The sequence below is a fragment of the Patagioenas fasciata genome, chromosome Z (assembly GCF_037038585.1).
Source record: "Patagioenas fasciata isolate bPatFas1 chromosome Z, bPatFas1.hap1, whole genome shotgun sequence".
Taxonomy (NCBI): domain Eukaryota; kingdom Metazoa; phylum Chordata; class Aves; order Columbiformes; family Columbidae; genus Patagioenas; species Patagioenas fasciata.
The window spans coordinates 24,889,117-24,913,578 of NC_092560.1; the positions used below are offsets into that span (position 1 = coordinate 24,889,117).

General features: G+C 38.4%; 1 protein-coding gene across 2 annotated transcripts in view; it reads right to left on the minus strand.

The window, feature by feature from the left end:
- PCSK5 (proprotein convertase subtilisin/kexin type 5) overlaps window positions 1-24,462 on the minus strand; it is a 254,770-nt gene that overhangs the window by 96,373 nt on the left and 133,935 nt on the right. For both annotated transcript variants that reach the window (XM_065861037.2, XM_065861038.2), the window contains exon 10: window positions 12,281-12,384. In XM_065861037.2, the coding sequence (XP_065717109.1) occupies window positions 12,281-12,384 (104 nt within the window). The remainder of the gene's footprint in view (window positions 1-12,280; window positions 12,385-24,462) is intronic.

The window sequence follows — 24,462 nt, forward strand, 5'->3', positions numbered from 1 at the left end:
GCCAAAAAGCTCCTATTTGTTCCTGAGATAAAATACAGATTGCCCAGGAACAGTAGTGGGACAGCTAGTAGAAGTTAAACCTCCAATAGCCAGAGTACCTTTGTGAATTGTTTCTGTATGCAACTCTGACACTCCATCAGCTTCCATGATACTTTCCAGTGACTTAAAAAATAACCCTGAAGCACACCATCTTAAATCATTAAGGAATTAAATCCTTGATAACATCTGTATTCACATCCTGGCAGTAATTATCTACTTCAGGAATTTTTAAAACACATATGGTTATTAAGCATAGACATCAGTTGACAAAAAGGACCAAGACTGAAATATACTTCTGTGGCATCAGAGTTGGACTCTGCTAGTAGTGATGGCAAGTACCACGCCAATACTTCCCCCTCACATGACTGTTAGCAGTCTCTGGCCAGAGGTCAGTAGTCTTGGGATTCAGTCACCCTGCAGTCCATGGTCAGCAGTGAGCACCCATCTGTAGTCACCATGGCCATGCCAAGGTCATCCCTGCCTGCAACGAGGCCTGAATGAGTTCCTAATTTAATTCTCCAACCTTGTTTAGGTATGAGTAGACCAGTTTAATGAAGTCCTCAGAGCACATGGTATCTACTGCGCCACGCATTTGGGAACGTTTTCCCCAGAGTCACAGAGAATACCAGTGATTCTTGCTGGAAACCTCAGCAGGGCAGTCAGCAAGACCCGTTTCCTTCTCTGCCTCTGAGGGACGAGGGTTGTGACAGAAACAGAAAACCTGATTACTGTTGGCTTAAGATTGCTAAGACAGACAAGCTGCTGCTTCTCTGTAGCAGCATTTGGCTGTAAATCATAAAGCCCCTACTGAAGACATTCATTTACATCACTTGAAATGAGCCAGCTTATGTGGATGGAATAAATCTGAGGATTATGTGCATTTAGAAGAGAGAAAAAAGTTTGCTGAAATAAAGTCGGCCAAGGAGCATCTACAGTAACAGAAGTTATACATTTTAACTAGTGACAGTCTTTTTATGTTGGATTTTTTTTCCATAAAGCACAAAGATCCCTTGAAAAACATGGTAGCTTGCAAATTTGCTTTAAACAAAAAAAGCTACTTTGTGACAGCATCATGGAACACCTTTTAAGAATATATACTCATTTTCTGTATTAGGAACAAAATTATGCTCAGAGGTACATTTAGGATTCCCCGAAAACTCAAAAGCAGCCAAATGTCATTCCGCCATATCAAACAACAACAAAAAAAACACCTCTGGGTAAGAGCTTCTATGCTAGGCTTCATCTCAGAACAGATGACGACAGATGAGTCAGAGGCAATGGAAGTGGAAATGCAGACAGATCATTAGCAGGAGACACAAAGATTGCATTTTTGTGCTGTCAGGTGTATCAGACACATGGTGCAGAACAGCCTTCTTGTTCTGTCTTGCACAGTGGCTGTGTCTGTTCAGAAGTGTCCGTGTTCCAGAGGGATATTTACATTTAGACTAATTCCTGAGTAAGCATAGGACTGCAGCAGTTTTTGGCAGAGGAAGAATATACACAAATAAGCAGAAAGCCATAACAAAGTGTTTTGCGAATTGTTTAAGCATAATGATGGTGATTTTTAGAACTAAAACTACACCAAAACCACCACAAAGCAGATAAATTATTACTTAACTAAGCAGACTTCACACTACCCCCATAGAGATATACAGTAGATTCTAATCAGTAACCTGAAACATAAAGAAGTTAAACAGTAAGCCAAGTCTATGTAGATAGCTGCACCAGTAATGCTGGTAATAGACTTTGTGGATGAATTTCTGCATCTGCTGACTTAAAAGCAGCCCTTCAATAGCTGATTTTTTTGGAGAGAAAAAGTGATACAGTTATAAACAACTTAAGGTCTCTGGCTGATCTGAGTTGTCCTATGGAGGTCCTTGTCTTTTCCTATAATTACTTGACATCCTGCCAGGTTGCTCTACATGCTTAAAATACTGTATGGTGTGATCTGCTTCCTAACTGCCCTGAAACTTAGTTTCACTGAAGTGGACACACTCCGATAATAAAACAACTACCAGTTTTTTAATTACTGGCACACACTACAGCATCACAAGAGCAATGGAGAGCTTTGATGTTCTCAAATGTAGGTGCTTGTTATTTTATAAAAAAGACAGAGCTACCCCATGCACAAGATGCTCACCATTGCCATGGGCATATACAAGTATGGCTAGATATTTGCCTAGAATATTCTCACAAGTGTACTGTTTCGATAATTAGTATATAAAGAAGTCATGCAATTGCATACCACTTTTAAGGACTTTTTTTTTTAAATGCAATCTTCATTGTCTATAATTATAGTTGTGAAAAATTCTATCAGTTTATCACTCACTTTTAAAATTCGTTGATCCTGGTTCTTCTTTCTTAATACTGTAAAATGGAAATCTACATTTCTCATGAAGTGTTAGACTCTTAGGTTATGAGTCCATAGGGGAAGACATATATCCCTCCCCTTCCTCCCTTCCCCCGAGTCCTTTGCAGAAGTTTATGAAAGATCTGAGTTAGGCTTGTTAAAAGAAAGTAATGCCAAAGGTTATCATTCCCATAGTGTGCATCCTGCTAGTGCTGTCAGTCCACTTGCCAATGTTTGGAATACTAGGAGCTGCAGAGCATAGTAATTGCACATAGCTTTCTATCCAGGACAGACAGACAACAAATCTGTCAGTTGTTGAGCAGAGGCACTATTCTTTTTAAATTCTTTGTCTGCTATTCTCATCATGGTTTGGTGACAATTCTGAGTGCTATTATAATAGAAATTTAAATCCTTATTTTGCCTTTTGCTTGCTGTTACTCCTGCTTTACAGCTATTTAATTTACATTTTAAAAACCATGTAAATTTGACTCACAATATATGACCCCAGCAAAACAATCAGCTGTAACACAAAATGTCAATCTACTTCTCTTTGTGTATTCCAGTACAAGTTTGAAGTTTCTGCTTAGGCTTTGCTTCACATTCACAGCTCTGTTCCTTGCTTTTCAGAGGCAGCAGGGAACAGAGTGCTGCAGAGCTAACAAGTAATGAGAAGAGTTTGAGGCTGGGAGAAATAGTGGCTTCTACCTGGCTTCTCTGAGAAATTCCCTCTCCTCCTTCATACGTCTCCATCTCTGGAATTATACAGGTATTATCCTGATCTTACATGTCTTTCAACTGTAAGCAATATTGTGTGGATCTCAGTTTGTGCTAGGAGAAAAAAACATCCAATAGCCATGATCTAGGTTGCAGAATTCAGTATGTTTTCCAGCTATGGTCCTCAAATCCCAAAGAGATTTTAGGTCTTGCTCAAGGCTAGCAGAGTTCAGATACCTGACAATTTGTTTGGGTTTAACATCGACAAATTCCTAATGCAATTTTAATATTACATTTAAAAAACCCTTTATTTGTGGTTGTGAGCTGAATTCTTGCATGTAGGAAGGAAACGAGCCATCTACAAAGGTTGCAGTACCATACATCAAAAGACAATGACTTTAAACTTCCTGCTAAAATACACGTTTTAACACCATGTTTCATCAACTATCTTAATTCTTGCAATATTTTCCCTATCTACTGTAATGCCTTCTGTATGATGCAATGATTATGATTATGGTATTGACCCTGTGATTCCTCTGATATTTAAATGTGGTTTGAGATTCCTGAGGGCACAGTCCTTTTCCTATCATACATGCTCTGTCAGTTCTGGGACAGACACTTTCACCCACTGTTAGAGTAGCTATTAATTGTAACTGGTTTTCTTCTTTCCTGGTGCTAAACTAAACATTGCTCTGACATCAAACCACTTTCAAGTAGATGGCAAAAAGTGTTCAGATTCATCTAACCAGCTCAGCCAGTGTAAAACTAATGCCTGCCTATGTGAGTACCAACATCTCTCTCAGACTTCACATCCACAAATCTGTTGAAGACTTGGTCACGTATGCATCACTAGATTATCTTTTCCAAAATACATTTGCTTTACCAGAACTCTTCCTGTGAGCTGTCTACTTAAAATCACAGAATCATGTAGGTTGGAAAAGATGTTTAAGATCATCAAGTCCAAGTGTACACCTATCATTGCCAAGTCCACCTCTAAACCATGTCCCTAAGTGTCACATCTACATGTCTTTTAAACACCTCCAGGGATGGTTACTCCACCATTTCCCTAGGCAGCCTGTTCCTCTGTTTGACAATTCTTTCCATGAAGAAATTTTTCCTAATATCCAATCTCAAGCTCCCCTAGTACAACCTGGGGCCATTTCCTCTTGTCCTATCACTTATTGCTTGGGAGTAGAGACCAACACGCTCCATGCTACAACGTCCTCTCAGGTAGTTGTTGAGAGCAATAAGGTCTCCCCACAGCCACCCTTTTTTCTGGAAGTTAAACAGCCCCAGTTCCCTCAGTCGCTCCCTGTAAGACTTATGCTCCAGATCCTTCATATCTTCTCTGCCCTTCTTTGGACAAGCTCCAGCACCTCAGTCCTTCGTGTAGTGAGTGGCCCAAAACTGAACACAGGATTCGAGGTGGGGCCTCACCAGAGCTGAGTAGAGGTGGACGATCACTGCCCTGATCCTGTTGACCACACTATTCCTGATACAAGCCAGGATGCTGTTGGCCTTTTTGGCCACCGGGACATACTGCTGACTCATGTTCAACCACCTGTTGACCAATACCCCCAGGTCCTTTTCTAACAGGTGGCTTTTCAGCCACTCTTCCCCAAGCCTGTAGCATTGCCTGGGGTTGTTGTGACCCCAGTACATGACACAGCACTTGGACTTGTTGAACTTCAGGTAATTGGTCTCAGCCCATGGATCCAGCAGGTTCAGATCCCTCTGTAAGGCCTTCCTACCCTCCAGCAGATCAACACTCCCACCCAATTTGGTGTCATGTGCAAACTTACTGAGGGTGCACTTGATCTCCTCAACCAGATCACTCAGAAAGAGACTAAACAGAACTGGCCCCAATACTGAGCCCTGGGGAACATCACCAACCAGATTTGACCCCATTCATCACAACTCTTTGGCACAGCCACCCAGTCAGGTTTTTACCCATCACAGAGTACACCCATCCAAGCCATTAGCCTACAGCTTCTCTAGGAGAATGCTGTGGGAAACACTGTCAAAGACTTCAGTAAAGTCTAGGTAGACAAAATCCACAGCCTTTCGCTCATCCATTAAGTGGGTCACCTAGTTACAGAAGGAGATCAGACTGGTCAAGCAGGACCTGCCTTTCATGAACCCATGGTGACTGGAACTGATTGATTGGTTGGTTTTCCTGTATGTGCTGCATGATGGCACTTGAGACGTTCTGCTCCATAACCCTCGTCAGCACTGAGATCTGACTGATAGGCCCATAGTTTCCCAGATCCTCCTTCTGGCCCTTCTTGTAGATTGGCATCATACTTGCCAACTTCCAGTCAACTGGTACTCCCCCAAGTTAGCCAGGACTCCTGATAAATAATTGAAAATGGCTTGGTGAGCACCTCTGTCAGGTCTCTCAGTACCCTTGGATGTATCCCATCTGGTCCCATAGACTTGTGGGTGTCCAAGTGGTGCAACAGGTCACTAACCTTTTCCCTTGGATTATCGGGGCTTCATTTTGCTCCCTAATCCTTGTCTTCTGGCCCAGGGGGCTGGGTACCTGGAGCACAACTGGACTTACTTTTAAAGGCTGTTACTTTTAAAGGCTGAGGCAAAGAAGGCATTTAGTATCTCAGCCCTTTTCCTCATCCTTTATTACTATGATTCTCCTCGCATCCAACAAAGGAATGAGATTTTCCTTAGCCCTCCTTTTGTTGTTAATGTATTTACAGAAATGTTTTTTAAGGCCTTTTACTGCAATATCCAAATTAACTTCTAGTCGGGCTTTGGGCCTTCTAATTTTCTCCCTGCATAACCCCACAACACCCTTGTAGTCCTCCTGAGTGCCTGTCTCTTCTTCCAAAGGTCATAAACTTCCTTTTTTTTTTCCCCCTGTCTTCCAGCCAAAGTTCTCTATTCAGCCAGGCTGGTCTTCTTCCCTGCCAACTTGTCTTTCATCACACAGGGACAGTCTGCTCCTGCGTCTTTAATATTTCCTTCTTGAATAATGTCCAGCCTTCCTGGACTCCTTTGCCCTTCAGAGCTTCCTCCCAAGGGACTCAGCCAAACAGCCTCCTGAATAGGTCAAACTCTGCCCTTCGGAAACCCAAGGTAGCAGTTCTCCTGACCACTGTCCTTACTTCTCTGAGAAGAGAAGCCTCAATCATTTCATGATCTCTGTGCCCAAGACAGCCTCCAACCCTCACATTGCCCACAAGTCCTTTTTGTGAACAACAGGTTCAGTGGGACACCTTCCCTAGTAGGCTCACTGGCCAGCTGTGTCAGGAAATTGTCTTCCACACACTCCAGAAGCCTTCTAGACTGTTTCCTCTCTGCTGTGTTGTATTTCCAGCAGACATCTGGTAAGTTGAAGTCCCCCATGACAGCAAGGGCTAGTGATTATGAGATTTCTCCCAGCTGCTTACAGTATATTTCATCTGCCTCTTCATCTTAGTGGAGTAGTCCTCAACAGACTCCCACCAGGATGTCTGCCTTGTTAGCCCTCCCCTTGATTCTTACCCATGAACACTTGACCCTTTCATCACCATCACCAAGCTCTAGACAATCAAAACACTGCCTAACATACATGGCTCCACCACCTCTTCTCCTTCCTTTCCTATCCCTTCTGAAGAGTTTATAGCCATCCATTGCAGCACTCCAGTTGTATGAGTCATTCCACCATGTTTCCATGATGGCAACTAGATAATTGTTTTCTTGCTGCACAGTGGCTTCCAGCTCCTCCTGTTTGTTACCCATGCTGTGTGCGTTGGTACAGATGCACTTAAGTTGGACGGTTGATCCCTCCACCTTTTTGTAGGGAGAAGCCCTAATTCCTATGTGACTGTTATCAGGTTCCTCTGTGGTTTCTAATACATTAACAACTCTAGTGTCTTTGCTGTTGCACGGATCTCCATTCACTGCCTCTACTGAGATGGCCAGGGTGCTGTGTGCATTAGTACAGGGACATTCCAAATGTGCCCTAATGTACTCAGCGTGTTGTGAATCAGACCAGAGGACATCAATAACCACATTGTCCACCAAACACTGGCATGCTGCCCCCAAGCTTATCTCTAATGAGCCTGGTTTTGTCTCTTTCCCCTTTCAAATTGAGTTTAAAGCTCTTTCAGTGAGCCGTGCTAACTGCTGCTCAAAGTTCTTTTTCTTTTTTTGAGACAGGTGTACACCATCTGTCACCAGCAGGCCTGATGTCATGTGACAAACTGATGATCAAAAAACTCAAAGTTTTGCCAGTGACACCAGCCCCAGAGCCACTTACTTACCTGCTGAGTCTTCCTGTTTCCTCCCTCATCATTCTCTGCAACTGAAAGGATAGAGAACACTGCTTGTTCTCCTGATCCCTTAGCCATTTGTCTAATTTGGCCCTGAAGTCTCTTTTGATTGCCCTTGGACTTCTTATTGCAACTTTATCACTGACTACACGAAAAACCTTACTTATTAAGGTTCTGGTATGTGTGTTTTACATTTGGAAGTGGTATGTTATATGCTTATTTCTTCATAAATGTACTTTCCACAATATTAAAATCGTGTATCTTAATGTCTGGTAAATATTACTCCAGATGTCAGATTCTTCTGATGATGTTTTCATTGCACTAGTGGTGTAGAGAGCAAAATTACTGAGACAAAACCTTTCTCAAGGACTAATGCATTTGGACAGAAAATCTGGCTTAAGGGTTTCCCTGGGTTGTGTAGAGCTGCAGAAATAGCTAAGTGTCATGGCTTGGCAATGAAGCCATTGGCCTGCTGAGAAAAGCAGGTGGTCAGAGGACACAGTGCTTAGGGGTACTCCTGATGAGGAAACACTGTCTCAAGCCAACACAACCCTGGGAGAGTGAGAGACAAGTCACCAGTGAGATAGCCTGCATTTGTCCATGTTTGTCAACAAGAAACTTACCAACAGCATTCTAAATTGTCTTTCTGAAAGTATCAGTTAATCTTTCAAGCACAAAAAGCATTATTCTAGCTTGCTTAGGATATAGTCTTCCTCACTCCTACAAAGACCAATGCAACTCCATTGCCATCAGATTGCCAGTTACTCAAAACTGGGATGTTACAGCAGCCAAACTCATCGTGTTTCAGTTTTTCCACGCACCATGTGTTTGGGTGTCAGGAGTGGGTAAAGAGCTGATACTGGCTGCTAACGGTGCGTGAAAATATCAGCTAGCAACTGTAAGACTGGAAGGTCTTTTGACAGAGGAATAGCTTTGATTGGTTGACATACCCATTCACAAGTGCTTGCTATTTTTCATAAGTCTTATGCCAGTTTCTAACAATGAATTAAAAATATAGTTTTAAAGTTATTGAAAATATGCAGCAGGGTGTTTATTAATATTTTGTCTTCTCTGAAATGTATACATTATTGTGAAGATTTTCTTGCTGGTCTCTGAATTTCTGCCTTTATTATTAATTTCTCTAAATTCTGCCAGTAATTTAAATCTGGCCAGTCTAGGTCTCCTATCTAGTAGCATAAATAGGCTTGTCTCTTTCTTACCCCAGACTGGTAATGCTCTGCTCAAACAAAAAATAACCACCAATTTTATTAAATACTGTAATTAAGCAATTATATTAAAAGGCTGTAAAATATTAAGTGAGTAATTCTCTCCAGTGGTCACTCTCCAGAGGAAGCAGCAGATACTTTGACTAACCTAAAGGGATGTGACATAACTCTGGTAGTCTGTTACTCCTTGGCAAATGAGATGCCTTTCAGTTTCCATAGGAAGAATATCTCTGCTGGGCCTAGGAATGGTGTTAAAATGAAAAAAGGTGGCTAGAATTTTTATTTCCTTTAATCTTTCAGTAACATTTTATTTCACTGTACTGATCTGCTATCATCTGTACTTTAGAGCCAGAAATGGTGAACAAAGTTCTCTAAAAATCTCCTTGCAAATTAATAGTATTACTTCACTGCAAATGGTCTGTTTCTCCAGAGACACTATTTTACACTATTTGGAGCTTCACTTACAGGTAAAGAATCGTTCAGCTGACTTTATCATTGTTCTTAAAACTGCAGTTTCCTTCTGCATCTTTCAACCTACAGACAAGTCAGCATTAACGCAGCAATCCCTTTTTATGAATGCAGTTGTATGCTCTGTTGTTGACCAAAAAACTGACAGAACAAGGAGCCTTTGCATACCAATCTGCCATAGCAAAAATGGATCTACAGTTTTGATATCTTCACAAAAACTGATGCTCTCTAGTATTTTTCTTTACAATCAGCTAATGAACTATTTTAATTATATACAATCCTTTTGAGTTTGAAGCAAAATTGAGCATAACATATCTTTTCACGTAGTGACAAATTCTATGTAGTACTCATCAGCTGGAGAATATCCCAAAATGAGTACTCAAGTCTTTATTTTTGAGACTATCAGGTAATAAATTCCTAAGGAAAGATACATGCTGGTTGACAACAAAACAATAATAAAAAATTATCACAAAAAAATTCTTGCCCATTCCTGACTTAATTATATTGACATGCATTTAACAAACGCTGCCTACTTGCCAGAAAATTAAACCAATGATGGGCACTGCTTTAGTAAATCACTAGCTGTTTTGAATGATTTTCATGAATTAATCTTTGTTTTTATGAATGTAAGACAGAAAAAAGGAGGAGATCTTGTAACCAGTAATGACATCTGTGAGCTCTTTCTGTGTGTTCTGCAATGGCAAAACACTGCCAGACACTATAGCGAGGGACAGGGTTGCCATGCAGCCCAGCAAAACAGCCCACTGAAAAGGCATGCTGACCCACTTTCAACTACCAACTCTTGCTGACCCTTTGTGGAGTGAGAGGCTTTTCCAAGTTTTTGTTGTTTTCACCCTTTCAGTTCTCATTTCTAAAGGAGTAAGCTTGTCTCTCTCTTTCTCTTTGTTTCTTTCTTTCTTCCCCAGTATGCATTGAATAAAGGTAGATTGTTTCTTGTCACTGTCATTGCTTTAGTTAATTTAAAAAAAAGGTCTTCCACCCTTTCCTCTGTTAAGAACATGCTGTGGAAGAAATATGGATCTGGCCATCAGCAGAATTATAATACAATTCCTTAAGGAACTCAGTCTGATCAGAGTAATTCATCTATGAAAAACCATACTTTAATTGTTACTCTTGGCAACAGTGAAGGATAATAATGTAATACTACACTAAATATTGCCACGTGCAATAGTAAAAAAACTTTTTCAGCCTTGCCAGCAGTGGTGTGCAAACCCCCTTTTGAATTCAGGTTTGGATGTTGTGATTTAATCTAAATCTTTTGCTTCTCCTTCTTCCAAAACCAACAAAGGTTTAAAGAGAGCTGCATTTTTATTGGAACCATTTGCTCAGCCTAAGTTGCCAAAATGATTTAGTTAAAACTAGTGCTTTTATTTGGGTTAAGGTTGATTCCTGAGCTCCACAGAGGTCAAGGCACACAGTTTGTCTTCCTCTTTTTTGATACCACCATGGAGTCTACAGCAGCACTCTGCCAGCTCAAGTTGCATTTCCTGAATCTCAGTCTCCCAGTTGGGCTTAAGACTTTGCACAAGTGGAGAAGATACATTTTTTCAGCCCTTTTACTCACTATTTATCTGCCACAATGCGTAGAAAAATGTCTGGTTCCAAGGATTCAGAATAAGCAGGCTTCACTGGTGCAACAGTGCAAGTCCTGCTGCCAATGCTGCTACTGCTGGTGTGTTAGTGTGACCTCTCCTGTGATAATGAGTGACAGCTGGTGCGAAATGCCTCACAGGGTGTTTGCCTCTCTTGGACAACAAGTGGGAAAACATAAAAATGTAGAATTTTGGAAGTGAGTTATGGAAAAAAATGCTCTACTTTATGCTACTTGAAAAGCATTGTTTGAATTTCAGATAGCTCCAACAAAATGATAATACAGTCGCAATCTCCTGCCAAAACCTTTAAAATCCTAGGAAATGTTTCACAGTAACAAATACTGTAATGTTATTGCTATTAAGGAAGTATCTATTTCTCACTATGTATGTGATTTTGTGTGTGGGCATGCACTTGTAAACCTTCACGTGATGAGGGAGTTCGAGTCAAATACACTTTTCTAAATCTATCCCCTGTAGTTAGAGCCTGGTTTGAATCCAAAAATAAAAGTTTTTTTGGTTTAGTTTCTATTCCACTGCAGTAGAAATGTCATAGGTCAGAATGATATATTAAAGAATTGCTATGGTAGCAGTGCCTTGATCTGAAATAGATTAAAGCTAGGCTTCAGTTTTAAAGTGAAACCAGGGCAAGGATTTGATGTTCTTGTATATTACATTCTTCTCTCAGGAGATTGTAGCACAACACAATTCAAATCTCATCTTAAAAGAAGTACTGCAGACTTGAGTGGAATTCTCATGAAAAAAGAACCAGAAATAAGCTATTCTGTGTTTGTGGGGTTTTTTTTTTGTTTGTTTGTTTGTTTGGTTTTTTAATTGTTGTTGTTTTTGGTTTTTTTTCAGATGCAATCCAAACTGAAAGCAGTAGGATTTTAGTGAATGGGAATCAGAAGCCAATCTGTGTTTAACCCATCCTGAAAATATATATCTTATTTGATAGCAGAAATGTTTATCTCTGCTTGCATTACAAAAGAGAGGAAAAAAAAAAAAGTAGCTTCAATACAAAATTACGAGACTGTAAAAATTTTAGAAACCTACATGACATGGATAGTATGATCTCTGTCTCATTAAAAATCCTGATAGCTCAAGATTTGATTTTATTCTAAATCTGACAGCAATCTTAAATATAAATAATGTAGGGTGAATCACACTAGACAGAAATTAGAAAATATTGTTTTGTAATTTTTAATTAAAATTGTCAACAATTCTGAATGAAAACATTATCTGAATCCAGAAACTGCTTCACCTTCAACTCTAGACTATTTTATCAAAACGCTAGCTATACAAGAAAAAACTAAAACCCACCAATTAACTTAGTTTTCTGCCAGCAGTGCATGAAATAGGACTGATAGGGATTAAGAAGATCTGGCCAATGTGTTTTGTAGTTGCTATTAATATTTTTGGGTTTAGTCATTCTGAGAGGCTTTCCTCATAAAAGGAAGACAGGCCTTTTCAGTTTGAGCCTGAAAGGTCTCAATACTATGCACAACGTAGGGTCAAACAAACTACTTCAGATTATTTCTTCTTCAAAAAATATCAAATAAAGTGTTGCCTCTGGTGGCAAATAAGAAAGGAAGCTCTCACCCTTATAACCAGCTGCATTCGTTTTCCAGTCGTTAGCATTCAGATGTCCTGCACGTGAAGTCCTGACAATAATATGCTGTATGTCTCTCCAGGTCAGAAATGGACTATGAAAAAGGGGAAAGAAAAAAGTCATAGATCAGACATGTTTTACCAGAATGTAGGGACACAAAGTCATGTAAACTAAAAAATATCCAAACCAAAACAACCCTCATTTCTCTTCTCTGCTTTCCTTTGCTCCATTCAAAATAATGTGTCCTAATTTTACAGAATTACTACAAGAAATTATTTATACAGGTGGGAGGTTTGAATTAAGCAGACTATAACAATATATGATAATATTCTATTATATAAAACTTAAAGGAAGATGAAGGAGTACATTTCACACAGAGGTATTTTTTATGACCACCAACTGCTGTATGTTATTTACCTTGACCAGTGCAAGGGAAAAAATAGCAAACTGCTTCCTTGCTAAAAAGCTCTACCAAACCTTACTAACTGCCTGCTCAATCTGGCAATTGCTTTAGATTTACAGCTCCTCTGTTGCCTCTGTTGTTATTCATTTGTCTATTACCCCCAGTGTTGGAATTCGCTGAGGGTCTGCGTGTATTCTTCAAGAAGATCAAGCAGCCATCTCTGAATCTGAATCATTACAGACCAAGTGCCTGATTGGGAAGATGTGTATCTCTTCAAGGGATTTCTAATAACATGACCACTGCAAATGTGAAAACAAGATGACATTTGCATCTTCCTTATGACATTAATACCTACTGATCTTGTAGGACACAAGTAAATCTTTAGGTAGTATAGTTTTCTTGTTTCTCTTAGATTCACCCCAAGGAGAATTTCTTTTCTGAGAAGATGATATAAAGGTGCATGGCCATAATTGGGGTATTTTTTCTTTCTCCTTCCAATTTCTCAGTTTTTCTATCATATATAAGAAGACAAACAGTATTCCATTTGAAAATGTGGTTTAGTAGAGGGAGTGATAAACTGGGCCACTAAAAAATGAAGAGGAAAAGAGTATTACAGTGCAGAACACCAGTCACTCAGTATCATCCTCAGAGTATCATTACCTGCCCTTATTGCACTCACTGGCACAACTCTGCTCAGTTGTAATGACAAGATAGACCAGAATGAAGTTTATCAGATCCAGCGTTGGCTGTCTACACTGTCTAGGACTAGGCAGCCATTGAAAACCTGGCAAATCTTGCTCAAATTCCTTAAGACATGCTCTTGTGTCTCTCAGACCTAGAAGTCGCTTGAGATGGCAATCAAGTGACTTATTCTCGGCACTTATTTTTAAGGCATGATACTTGGGCTCTGCTTCCACATTCAGGTACCACACCAAGGCAACAGCCATGAGAGTGTGGCAAAGTTCAACCCATGGGTGATTGTATGTCACTTTCTGGGGTAAGTGGGACATTGCCATCACATGGCATGATGCTACACTCTTAAACCAACACATTGTCAAGCTGCTAGAAATTTCAATAAGAAGTAGACACAGGATAACAACAAGCATGCAGAAATACTTGATTCTTCTCTAAGTCCCCCTGACAGTGGAAGACACAGAAAAAACTCACTCATCTCTCTGATCTACACTGATCAATGTCATGTGGATTGGCATCCCACACACATTGTTTTACATCTTCAAGAACTTGTTTTGTCAAAAGAATATTTTTTTTTTAAATACTTTAGTAATCAGTGTTTTATGGCACTTCAATATGAAGGTAGAACCTGTTTATCTGGTGAGCTGAAATCAACTATTGAGAAGCAATCAGTGAACAAAAGTAAAATCTATTAAAAATGAGCACTTTCTTTTCATTCAAGATGCATCAGTTTAGGCTTTCAAGTGGCAAATTTCAGCTTCTGCCAACTGTAGCTTAAGGAGAAGGCTTAAGTTATCTTACACCTGCAGTCAACTTGTTGATATAAAAACTTGCCCCTTGCACTCCATGTGCATGTTTACCTATATTTACGGGTATTAACCAATAGAAGTTCACCTGTGTTGGCGGAATTACTGAAAATGAAAACCAATTTCAGAACCATGGTCCATAATGCCAGGCAGGAGAGAAAATTTTGGGACACATAGGACATTCACTCACATATGACTGATTTTTACATGTTTTACTTCCAAATAGTCTTACCATCCATATGCTTGAAAACAAATAGGAGTTCCCTAAAAATTTCGGACTTCTTTTATGTAACAAGACTGTAAGGAATAATGCAAAGACAGGGACCAAATCATTTAACTATACATATTTTTTCTTGTTTCCTTTGCAGTAATATGATTTTAATACTAAGAGTATCTTTTCCATTACAAAACATTTTCCAGTAGGTGTGTGGACCATGGGTATGCTGATGTAATCTAGTGCTCTTCTACACCACAGAAAGTGGCAGGTATTCTTCTAAAGTCAACACCAAAAGTCCTGTCTATGCTTATTGTTGAAACAGGAGGAGGTCACAGAACAATCTGAAGAAGAAAGACGTTTTTTAAGTGAATCTCTTATTCATCGTAGCCAGCTTTTTCTGTAATTTCTTCCAAGTTGTACAAATTCATAGCCATTTAATTTCTCTTTGTTTTTGTTGACAAGACATAGGGGTATTCCAATGTTTAAATTATTATGTTATTTTTCAGGAGAGATGCTGCCTTCTGTCCCTGAGCATTTATTAAAGCACTAATATGCCCACAGATACATTTTCTTTTCTTAAAGTGGAATTTCTCAGGCTAGACATTTGGACTAGAATGACAGTAATTGTTTATCCAGCTGAGCTGGTAAAAATGACTGAAAAAAAAGAAGAAAAGAAAAAAACTCATGAAATGTAAGGAGCATTAAGGGTTTGTAACACAGGGTGTGCTTGGACAGTCACGTAACACGCTTTAAGAAAAAAAATCAATATAATTTTATACTGGCTCATGAATTTCACTGGAAAACTGTGTAAAGTCTTAGAAAAACATGTTTCAGGCCTTCAGGAAGACCTCCAGTAATCCCAAGAGCTGCATTCTTTATAATCCTGAATCTAAACAATCTGTTTTTCTATAAAGCAAGCTGTCCACACTACTGGTGAAAAATAAGGCAGTCAAATACTCTCAGCTCGTAAAGGAGAGATTCAAGATAGGGCACACTTAAATGATCACTTAAAGAGGAATAATGGATCTAATGATGGATCAAACTATGCCTAGAGAAAGTATCTAAAGATATAGTAGTCTTCACTTGATGATACTAACCTCTCATAAATTTGACTTAGTTGCTCAGTCAGCAAATGAGATTAGGTCTTGTAATCATGGTTTACTTCTAGAAACAGTGATCACAGCAGCTCTTGAAAACTGAGCCATTCACTGTTCTGTCTACCATCCTTAACTAATAATAAAAAATAATGTAAAGATGTCTGGGGCAGAAAACCTTGATCAAAGTTCTGATTTACAGGACATGACATCATATATGGTTAAATCAATCTGTCTTTTATGCAGCCTCCAAATTTTATTTTTCACTCTATGATTCACAAGATTTTTATGTTATCTTCTCAAGGAATGGCAGTTTGGGCATGTTTATATCTACGAGATTTAACAGCAGAAGAAAAATATTCAAACCAATTTCTGTAGCCTAGTAAGGGACCTCACTCTACTAAGAATTGAGTTATCGCCAGGTTGAAATTTTCTCTGTACAGTAGACACCTAATTTGAAACAAGATAGGTCTATAATTGTTTGCCCATATTATTTTAAGAAACTTTAACAAAAAAAAAAAAAAAAACAACAAAAAACAAAAGAACAGAAAAGAAAAGAATAGACAAAAGAGAAAGGAGAGGAGGGGACAGGAGAGGAGGGGAGGGGAGGGCAGGGGAGGGGAGAGGAGGAGAGGGGAGGGAAGGGGAGGAGAGAGGAGGAGAGGGGAGGGGAGGGAAGGGGAGGAGAGGGGAGGGGAGGGGAGGGGAGGGGAGGGGAGGGGAGGCGAGGAAAGGAAAGGAAAGGAAAGGAAAGGAAAGGAAAGGAAAGGAAAGGAAAGGAAAGGAAAGGAAAGGAAAGGAAAGGAAAGGAAAGGAAAGGAAAGGAAAGGAAAGGAAAGGAAAGGAAAGGAAAGGAAAGGAAAGGAAAGGAAAGGAAAGGAAAGGAAAGGAAAGGAAAGGAAGGGAAAGGAAGGGAAAGGAAGGGAAAGGAAGGGAAAGGAAGGGAAGGGAAGGGAAGGGAAGGGAAGGGAAGGGAAGGGAAGGGAAGGGAAGGGAAGGGAAGGGAAGGGAAGGGAAGGGAAGGGAAGGGAAGGGAAGGGAAGGGAAAGGAAAGGAAAGGAAAGGAAAGGAAAGGAAAGGAAAGGAAAGGAAAGGAAAGGAAAGGAAAGGAAAGGAAAGGAAAGGAAAGGAAAGGAAAGGAAAGGAAAGGAAAGGAAAGGAAAGGAAAGGAAAGGAAAGGAAAGGAAAGGAAAGGAAAGGAAAGGAAAGGGAAAGAAAAAGGAAAGGAAAGGAAAGGAAAGGAAAGGAAAGGAAAGGAAAGGAAAGGAAAGAAAAGAAAAGAAAAGAAAAGAAAAGAAAAGAAAAGAAAAGAAAAGAAAAGAAAAGAAAAGAAAAGAAAGAAAAAAGAAAAGAAAAGAAAGAAAAAAGAAAAGGAAAACTGGAACTATGTCAGAATAGCAGTTCATTCGGAGAAAGAAGAGGGTTTGTGTTTTGGTGTTTTGTTTATTTTTTTTATTTTTTTTTTTCTCCTAACAAGATAGTCTAGCAGCCAGTTTTGAAGCATCTGGAAAAATCACAGAATTGGTCAAATATTTGTAAAACATGTCAAAATTGGATCCTAAGTGAGTAAACAGTTGTTTGCTAGCCATCTGGGCCCCAGATCCAGACAAGATGTCACTGATGCTAATTGATTTACCACTTGATTAATCTCAGAAGAATTAATGGCTAAACATCTTGAAATGAACAAATGCATTAACAAGAAGAGTCCTAACTCTGCTTGATAATGGACTGATTTCAAAAAATGGGCAATCTGCTTCCAGAAATTTTTTTTCAATGTCTCATCTGAAATTGCCTTGGGATTACACATACCAGACAATACTCAAAATCAAACCAGAATAAGCAGAAGTGAGAACAATTACATACAAAAGTGCTTGTACAGCAGCCAAAAAATAATGAATGTTGGGTCCTTAACCAATAGTTACACTCTAAAGTACAGTTGTCTTCTTTCAGGCTTCTCAAAATGTTTATGAAACAGGGTAAATGAGAAAAAAAGAAATAGGACAAATATATTAAATTATATTACAGTAATATCCATTTGAGATTCAACTGTATTTTTAAACAGGCTGCTTAGAAATTGTAGATCATAGTTTCTGGCCAAATCTGATTTCTTCATTCCACAAGCAGTATCCCTAGTGACAATTGGGCTAATCCTGGAAACAGTAAAGAATTCAGGCTCTATATTTTTGCATAATGATACTATGCCAAAAATAACTGTTCGAAATAAGTAATTGGTGCAAGAGAGACAATTAGCAAAAGTGTCACTCAATGAAATAAACAAATAGGGTAAAATTTTTTTTTTTAGCAAAATGGTATTGTCAGCAACATGAATAATGATAGCTACATTATCTTCATAACCGGCAATTTGAATGTGACAAAGGTGGCTTATGTGAAAAAATATTTCCTGCCAAATAGCAGAGTCTGATAAGAATTGCTGAAGAATACAATAAACTTTTCTTCAAAGAATCAAGGAAAACCACAATATCACAGGGTGAATTTAAAAGAGGATCTCCATTCAATTTGGAAGTACCAAAAATCTTATTTGGAAATCTTTGCTATGGATAATTATTTCTATAAAAATGAGCCTCTGTGTCCTAAGTAAGAGGTCATTTTCATCACTAATTTCTGCATAATGCCAACTTTAAGGGCTTTATGATAAATTTATAAACACAAGTTAAGAAATAGTTGCCTGGTTTATTCACACACTCCCATCACTTACAAATCAGCCAAATTGCCCCATGAGATCTACAACTCTACTACTTGTCCTAATGACTGCAATATACAGCCACATGGACAGCAATATCAGATATGTTAATAGGAGACTTTCTTCTTCCCCTATATGCATAAAGAGTCAGTGTGAAGATGACTGGTGCAGCACAGAATTTTAAGAGGGATAAGACATGAAGACAGCCTCTAGTTGTTGTGCTTATCCTACACTTAGGTGTCTAAATAGTCTGCATCCCTGAAAATAAGAAGATAGAAAAATGGACCCCAGTATTTAACAATCCAGTCATGCATACACATGGACATATAAAACATGTGTTTTTGACATGTTTGACACAATTCTAGGTTCTAATCATCATATACGCTGCAAATAATCCTGTCAACTTCCTGCTAGAAAAGTAGAGAATATTATGTGCTTGCTGATCAGCATGTACATCTTTCCCTGTAAAGGTAACTTAAGTTCCTGCTCTAGCGGTCTTTTCATTTTCTGATCTGTTAAACCCTGGTTCATTCAAACAGTATATCAAACAAAACCACTTGGTTACTTCAGACTTAGCCCTCAGTTCCTTCTTTGCTCACACGTCTTTCCTGAATTCCAGATTGCTTGTCAAAAATTTGGCATTTCTCCTGCTAGTTTCTGATTTACTTTCAATTTTACCCAATGAGATTATTCCGAAAGAAACTCAAGCCTGGCTAAAGATGACAGTCCCTTAAAAATTTAATGGCAACTGAAAATAGTGTAAGTGAAAGGTCAGGTATCAGTAGTGTTAACAGCACATGCAATAGACATCTATCTAAACAGATATGCAACTAACAAAATTCTGGGAAAATATCTTTCTATGATAAAAAATGTTGTTGATAGTCTTTTACACTAATTATCATATTCCTCCTCTTTTTCCATTAGTAGCTTAATTTAGAAACTGCTGGAACAAGAGCAGTGATACACATCTGAAAACAAACTGCTGACTAAAACTTATTAAGAACACATAATTTAAACCAATTACATTCTGAAGTGTCCTGATATTTGCCAAGTTTCACCATGGAAAGACTCATTGGATCCGTCTATTTCAATAGCCACTAAGTAACTTCAGTAAATCACTCATATTTTAAACATATTAACCTTAAGCATCTCAAGCTCACAGACTGTACCATATCAGAATTTTCCATTCAAAGCTATAGTTTCTTAAACAACTTTTCAAGGTAATAGCATTTGCCTGTACAATATCATCTTTATCAGTTTATGTCTGGCTCTACTTTATGTCATTCACTCTCTATTCATGCAGAATCTCCATAATTTCTGCAATGCATCCTACGCTCTTCATAATTCAGTGTCTGAAGGCTTTTGCATTGGCTAAAACCATCTTTTTGGATTATCTTACTATTTTTTTTTTTTTAGGATAGAATACAGACAAGTTGTGATATGACGGGACAGATCTATTCCTTTAGATGAACAGTAGGATAAGCAGTCATACATCTACCAGCAATGGTGTTCTGGTGTACCTGTGTCGAATCTGCAGTGCACACAGTGGTGGAAGATTCCAGAGCCTGCAGAATATCACGTGTTTCCCAGAGACAGAAAATACTAAGTGCCAAAAAGAAAACAGTGACCCAACTGCAGGCTGATAATGGTGACTTTCTGAGGAGAAATCCCTTGACAGATGGGTATCTGAGTCACGGCCCTTACTGTGCCTTCTCCAGAGGAAGAATTAAGTGGAACCATCCAAAAGACAGTGTGCACATTCTGCTGGGGGACAACAGAGTGGAAGCAACAACAGCAAAAATCTTTGGTCAGTTGCCAGTTTTAGAACCAGCTGTGACTGTGCATGTGGGGAAGCCTTACACCATTACCTTAGGTTAATGCAGACAGTTATGATTAGCATGGTACCCAGACTATCAGTTTGACCTATCTGCCAAGTATGATGTTAATGATCACTTTAAATATAGTTGAGCTATAACACTGTGGTGCAAGAAATCTCGAAAGTAAGTCTGCAGGGAGACTGCAATCCAGTCCCTCTTCCACCTTGTTTTCCTCTTGCTGTAACAACACAGATAGGGAAAAACAGATGGGCTTTTCGCTCTCCAGGCGAACAGCCAGCAGCGCCTCTAAGAGCAGACAACCCTCACAGAGACAACCCATAGAAGCCCCTAAAAGCTGAGGCTGGGGAACACTTGGGAGAACCAAGAAACTGCAGGGGATAGATCTGCCAAACACTTAAAACTCTGAACTGAGCACATGCCAACTGAGATTTTTGAAGAGTTTGTGAAAATAAAAGGCATTGCCCTGGCACCAGAACAATGGCTATCCACTTGTTCTATTTCTAGCTGTTGCTCCAAAGCGCAGACAGTGAAACTCAGTGAAAAAATTAAAAATGTTCACAGTCAAACATATTTTTTTTTCAACCTAGACTCAGTTTAAGAAATATCTGGACAGAATTTTCTTAAAACCTTTTTAAAGCAAGTTACATGGAAAATTTCAGATGGAATGATTATCCTTTGGCAAAGTTACATGTAACTGAAAACAGGACCTTAAAATGGGAAACACTGGGCAACCTGAATTCAGGAAAGTACTTCCAAGTCAGTCTCAGTATAATAACTGAAATTGCATTAGTGGTGCAGGTGGTTAAAGTTCAAGAGAAACATAGGTTCTAAATTAAACATTTATTTATGTTTATGTTTTTCAAATACTTCACCATTAAGAGTATTATTTTAAAACTACTCCAAAAATGAAAAGATTCACAAAAAGTTGTCTAAGTCATAGACTTAAGTGTTCCCTTTTATAACAGGCAGTCAGTCAACGGAGCAAAGACCTAGCTAAAGATGCTGGACTTAACTGATAACCTCTCATTTTGCAATGGAAGCCTACATATAGAGGTCACAGTACATCCACAGTTCCCTTCAACTGCCTCATCACCTTTAGCCTCTGACCATATTTGTGAAGAAAAAAACTCCTCATAACTCTGCCAATATAGATATATGTTCTCTGTGTTCAAAACTGTGCCTTGCCAAACAGCATACTGTTTTTCTCCTTTCTGTAAGAAAATCAGTCAATATGGGAGGTATTCCAAGTATCTGGCCAGCTTTCAGAAATCCAAGGTACCTTCCTCTGACACTCTTGACCCCTTGCAATGTGAACTCAATTTTCTTTTCTCCTTTTGTCTCAGTGATTACACTTGGTTATACTGCCTTTTAGAAGAGTGCAGAGCATTGCCACTTTTCTGAATGGATCATCAGTATCAGAATTCACTAGAATTATTTATCTCTTCCCAGCACTAACATGTTTCAGTGTTGGTTCCAGGTAACCAAAGACAAAGTACACAGCTCATGTGAAGAGAATCACGGAAGAAAACAAGACTCTTTCCAAAGCTAGACCACTGAGCATGCCACAGAGTAGAAACATAACAGATTCACGCTTCCATTTCAGGTGATACTTCTTATTCATGTTAGCTGCAGTTTATATACCGTAGGCTGTAAAATATGCATTGGCTTATTGACAGTGGAGCATGCAGTCCACTTGAGGATGTATAATGAATTATTCTATCAGAAACATAAGTTCTTTTTTTACATTTGGCTTCTCCAAAGGAACATGGCACAGTGCCCAATGGAAAAAATGTGTGTCTTGTCTCTCCTGACTCTGATCCACCAAAATCCCAAATGCAAGCCTTTCGTCAATGAGACAGGGTATCTCTGATATCAAGAGTAGATGGTACTATGCAATATAGATAGTTTATTTTCAGTAAGAAGACTGCTGCCTCCGCTGACTAAATTGATTATACTTTATACTCATAATTGCTGGTTGACAATTAGCAAAATTCAACATTATCTAATGACTAAGAATTGCAATATATGAGAAAGCATTTATTCATAGAGTCTGAGCAGGATACTAGATACATTGGGAACCATCATATAAAACAATTAACTACCTCAATATAATAAGAAAACCATAGAATATGAAGAGATGTCTTTCTTCGTGTGGTAGTTGCATGACTACATTTCTGCATTAAGCCCTCAGATTCCAAACAAGCAGCCTGAAATTCAGTTATACTTCTTTGGTTCCTGCAGGAAAACATCCACTTGATACTCAAATAATGGACTGAAAATGCAATTCATAAAAAAAGCTGCATTCACATGATTTGAAATTGGGGTAGTAAGCAGACGATTATCCCAAAACAATTTGTTACCAGGACTTCAGGAGCAGAACCCAGTTGGAAAAAACAGCTAAGTGGAGGGTTCAAATCAGCAGGCAGGTATGAGGTCCTCCATCAGCTATTTGCCAATCCTACCATATGAAGTTTATCGAAGAAATAAAGTGGCAGGTTGGAGTGGAAATCTGCCTTGCTCATTTTCCATTGGTTTAATGTAGCTTTGCATGTGAGTTGAAGCAACCTCTTGGCTGTTCTAACTCGTATCCAGGCCAGACTAGTGCTCTGTTCACCTCCTGATGTCTCCCAGGAACAGAATTTGGCTACTGGGGAAAACAGACCTTGTAGGCTCAAAACTCTTCCACAGTATGATTCGTGTTTTTCAGCACAAAGTGGAATTAAAGTATACATTTTTACAAACTGAAGAAGTGTTCAGGACTAAGTGCTCCAATTTTTAAGCAGTCTGCTGTATGAAGAGCATAATTAACCTTGCAAAACCCCTTTCCAACTAGTCTTTTTAAAAAATCTCATATAAACACCAGTGCTATTAGCACAGGCATCAATATGGAATCTATGGAAGAATCCATGTAAATCCAAACTCTGTTTGAACGCAAACTAGTTCCAGTAAGCCCTTATGCTAAGCCACAATATCATGTGTCTTAAAAATACTGGAAAAAAATACTTAAGATGGCTTCAAAACTTCTTTTTGTGTATTTTAATTCCTACCATTTAAATTGGCAGGTATCACAGGTGAAAAATACAACCTGAACTTTCAAATCAGATAAATAAATAATAATTACTATTTGGAAAGAGCTTAAAATAATCTGAATAGATTTCATACAAACAAATGCCAGACATTAAAATTTAATATGTTATGATATGATATCCTTGTAATACTAATGGCCTTACTTCATAATCTATAACTTCACAAGGCCAAAGGTTTCTCCAACTCTAGGATTGTATTAATTTACAGGAAAAAACAGCATGGAAAACCTGGAAATATTTCACTTCCTAGTTTTTTTTTCTTCTTTTTCTTTCATTTCTTGATGGTACTGTGTTCAGAAAATTGGTTGTAAGAACACATAGGAGAGAAAAGTTAGTGAATGGAATACAAATGAGGAAAATTGCATTTATTATATTAATATAATTCCTTTGGCTCTGTTCAAATACACAGGATAATATGTGGAAATAAGTAAGAATCCTCCATATACTGAAACTGAATAGAATCTGAAAGAAGGCAAGATCAATACTTTTTCACCCTGAAACTCTTGTTAGTACCATGCAACAGAGCACTACAAATACAAAAAAAATTACCAGTAACTGGCACATTTTCTCTCTATCAGTGCATGTGAAGATTTAATATAGTCTTGTCTTTGTTCCTATCATAGTAACTATTAATTTGGAAAAAATACTGCTAGTTCATAGGCAGTAACATGGATTTCCCACTGATACAGTCACCAAAGTTCAAAGTGTAAGCTTCTCAGCATATTTTAAGATGCCACAATCGGCAATAGCTTCGTTGTAGGTATTGTGTGCCATAACTTTTTGAAACTCTCAATTACATCAATCATTTGTTAGAAAACACACACAAAAAATAACATAAAATACAAACAAAAAATTGCAAGCAACCTCTGCTTATTAAGAAATAATTAGAAAAACTTCCATCAGAATGAAATTTATGCATGCGCAATTTTATCTGTATATGAAAATGTTTAGAATGAATTTAAGAATTATAAAACTGAGATTAAAAACGTTTTTAAAAAATAGCATTATACTAACTTTTCAAAATACATTTTTTTTAATGACTGCATTAAGAAAACCTAATTATAATCATACAAGTGCTGCACTACTTAAGATTAAGTCAGCTATTCAATTACTAACTCTTATTCTCATTGTTCAACAGCAAAAAAGTATTGCGTCTTGAATATCAGTCCAGGGTTTCTTCAAAAAAGCAACATTAAAGATGGACATTTAATTCTGCTGCTATGAATTACATACAGTTTGAAATGACTATTGTATGCAAATTCTGTACATCTTTCAAAGGCTGCCCCCAGAGCAAACTGGTTTACTTCAGAATTTGAAAGAAGCAATCTCTTAGA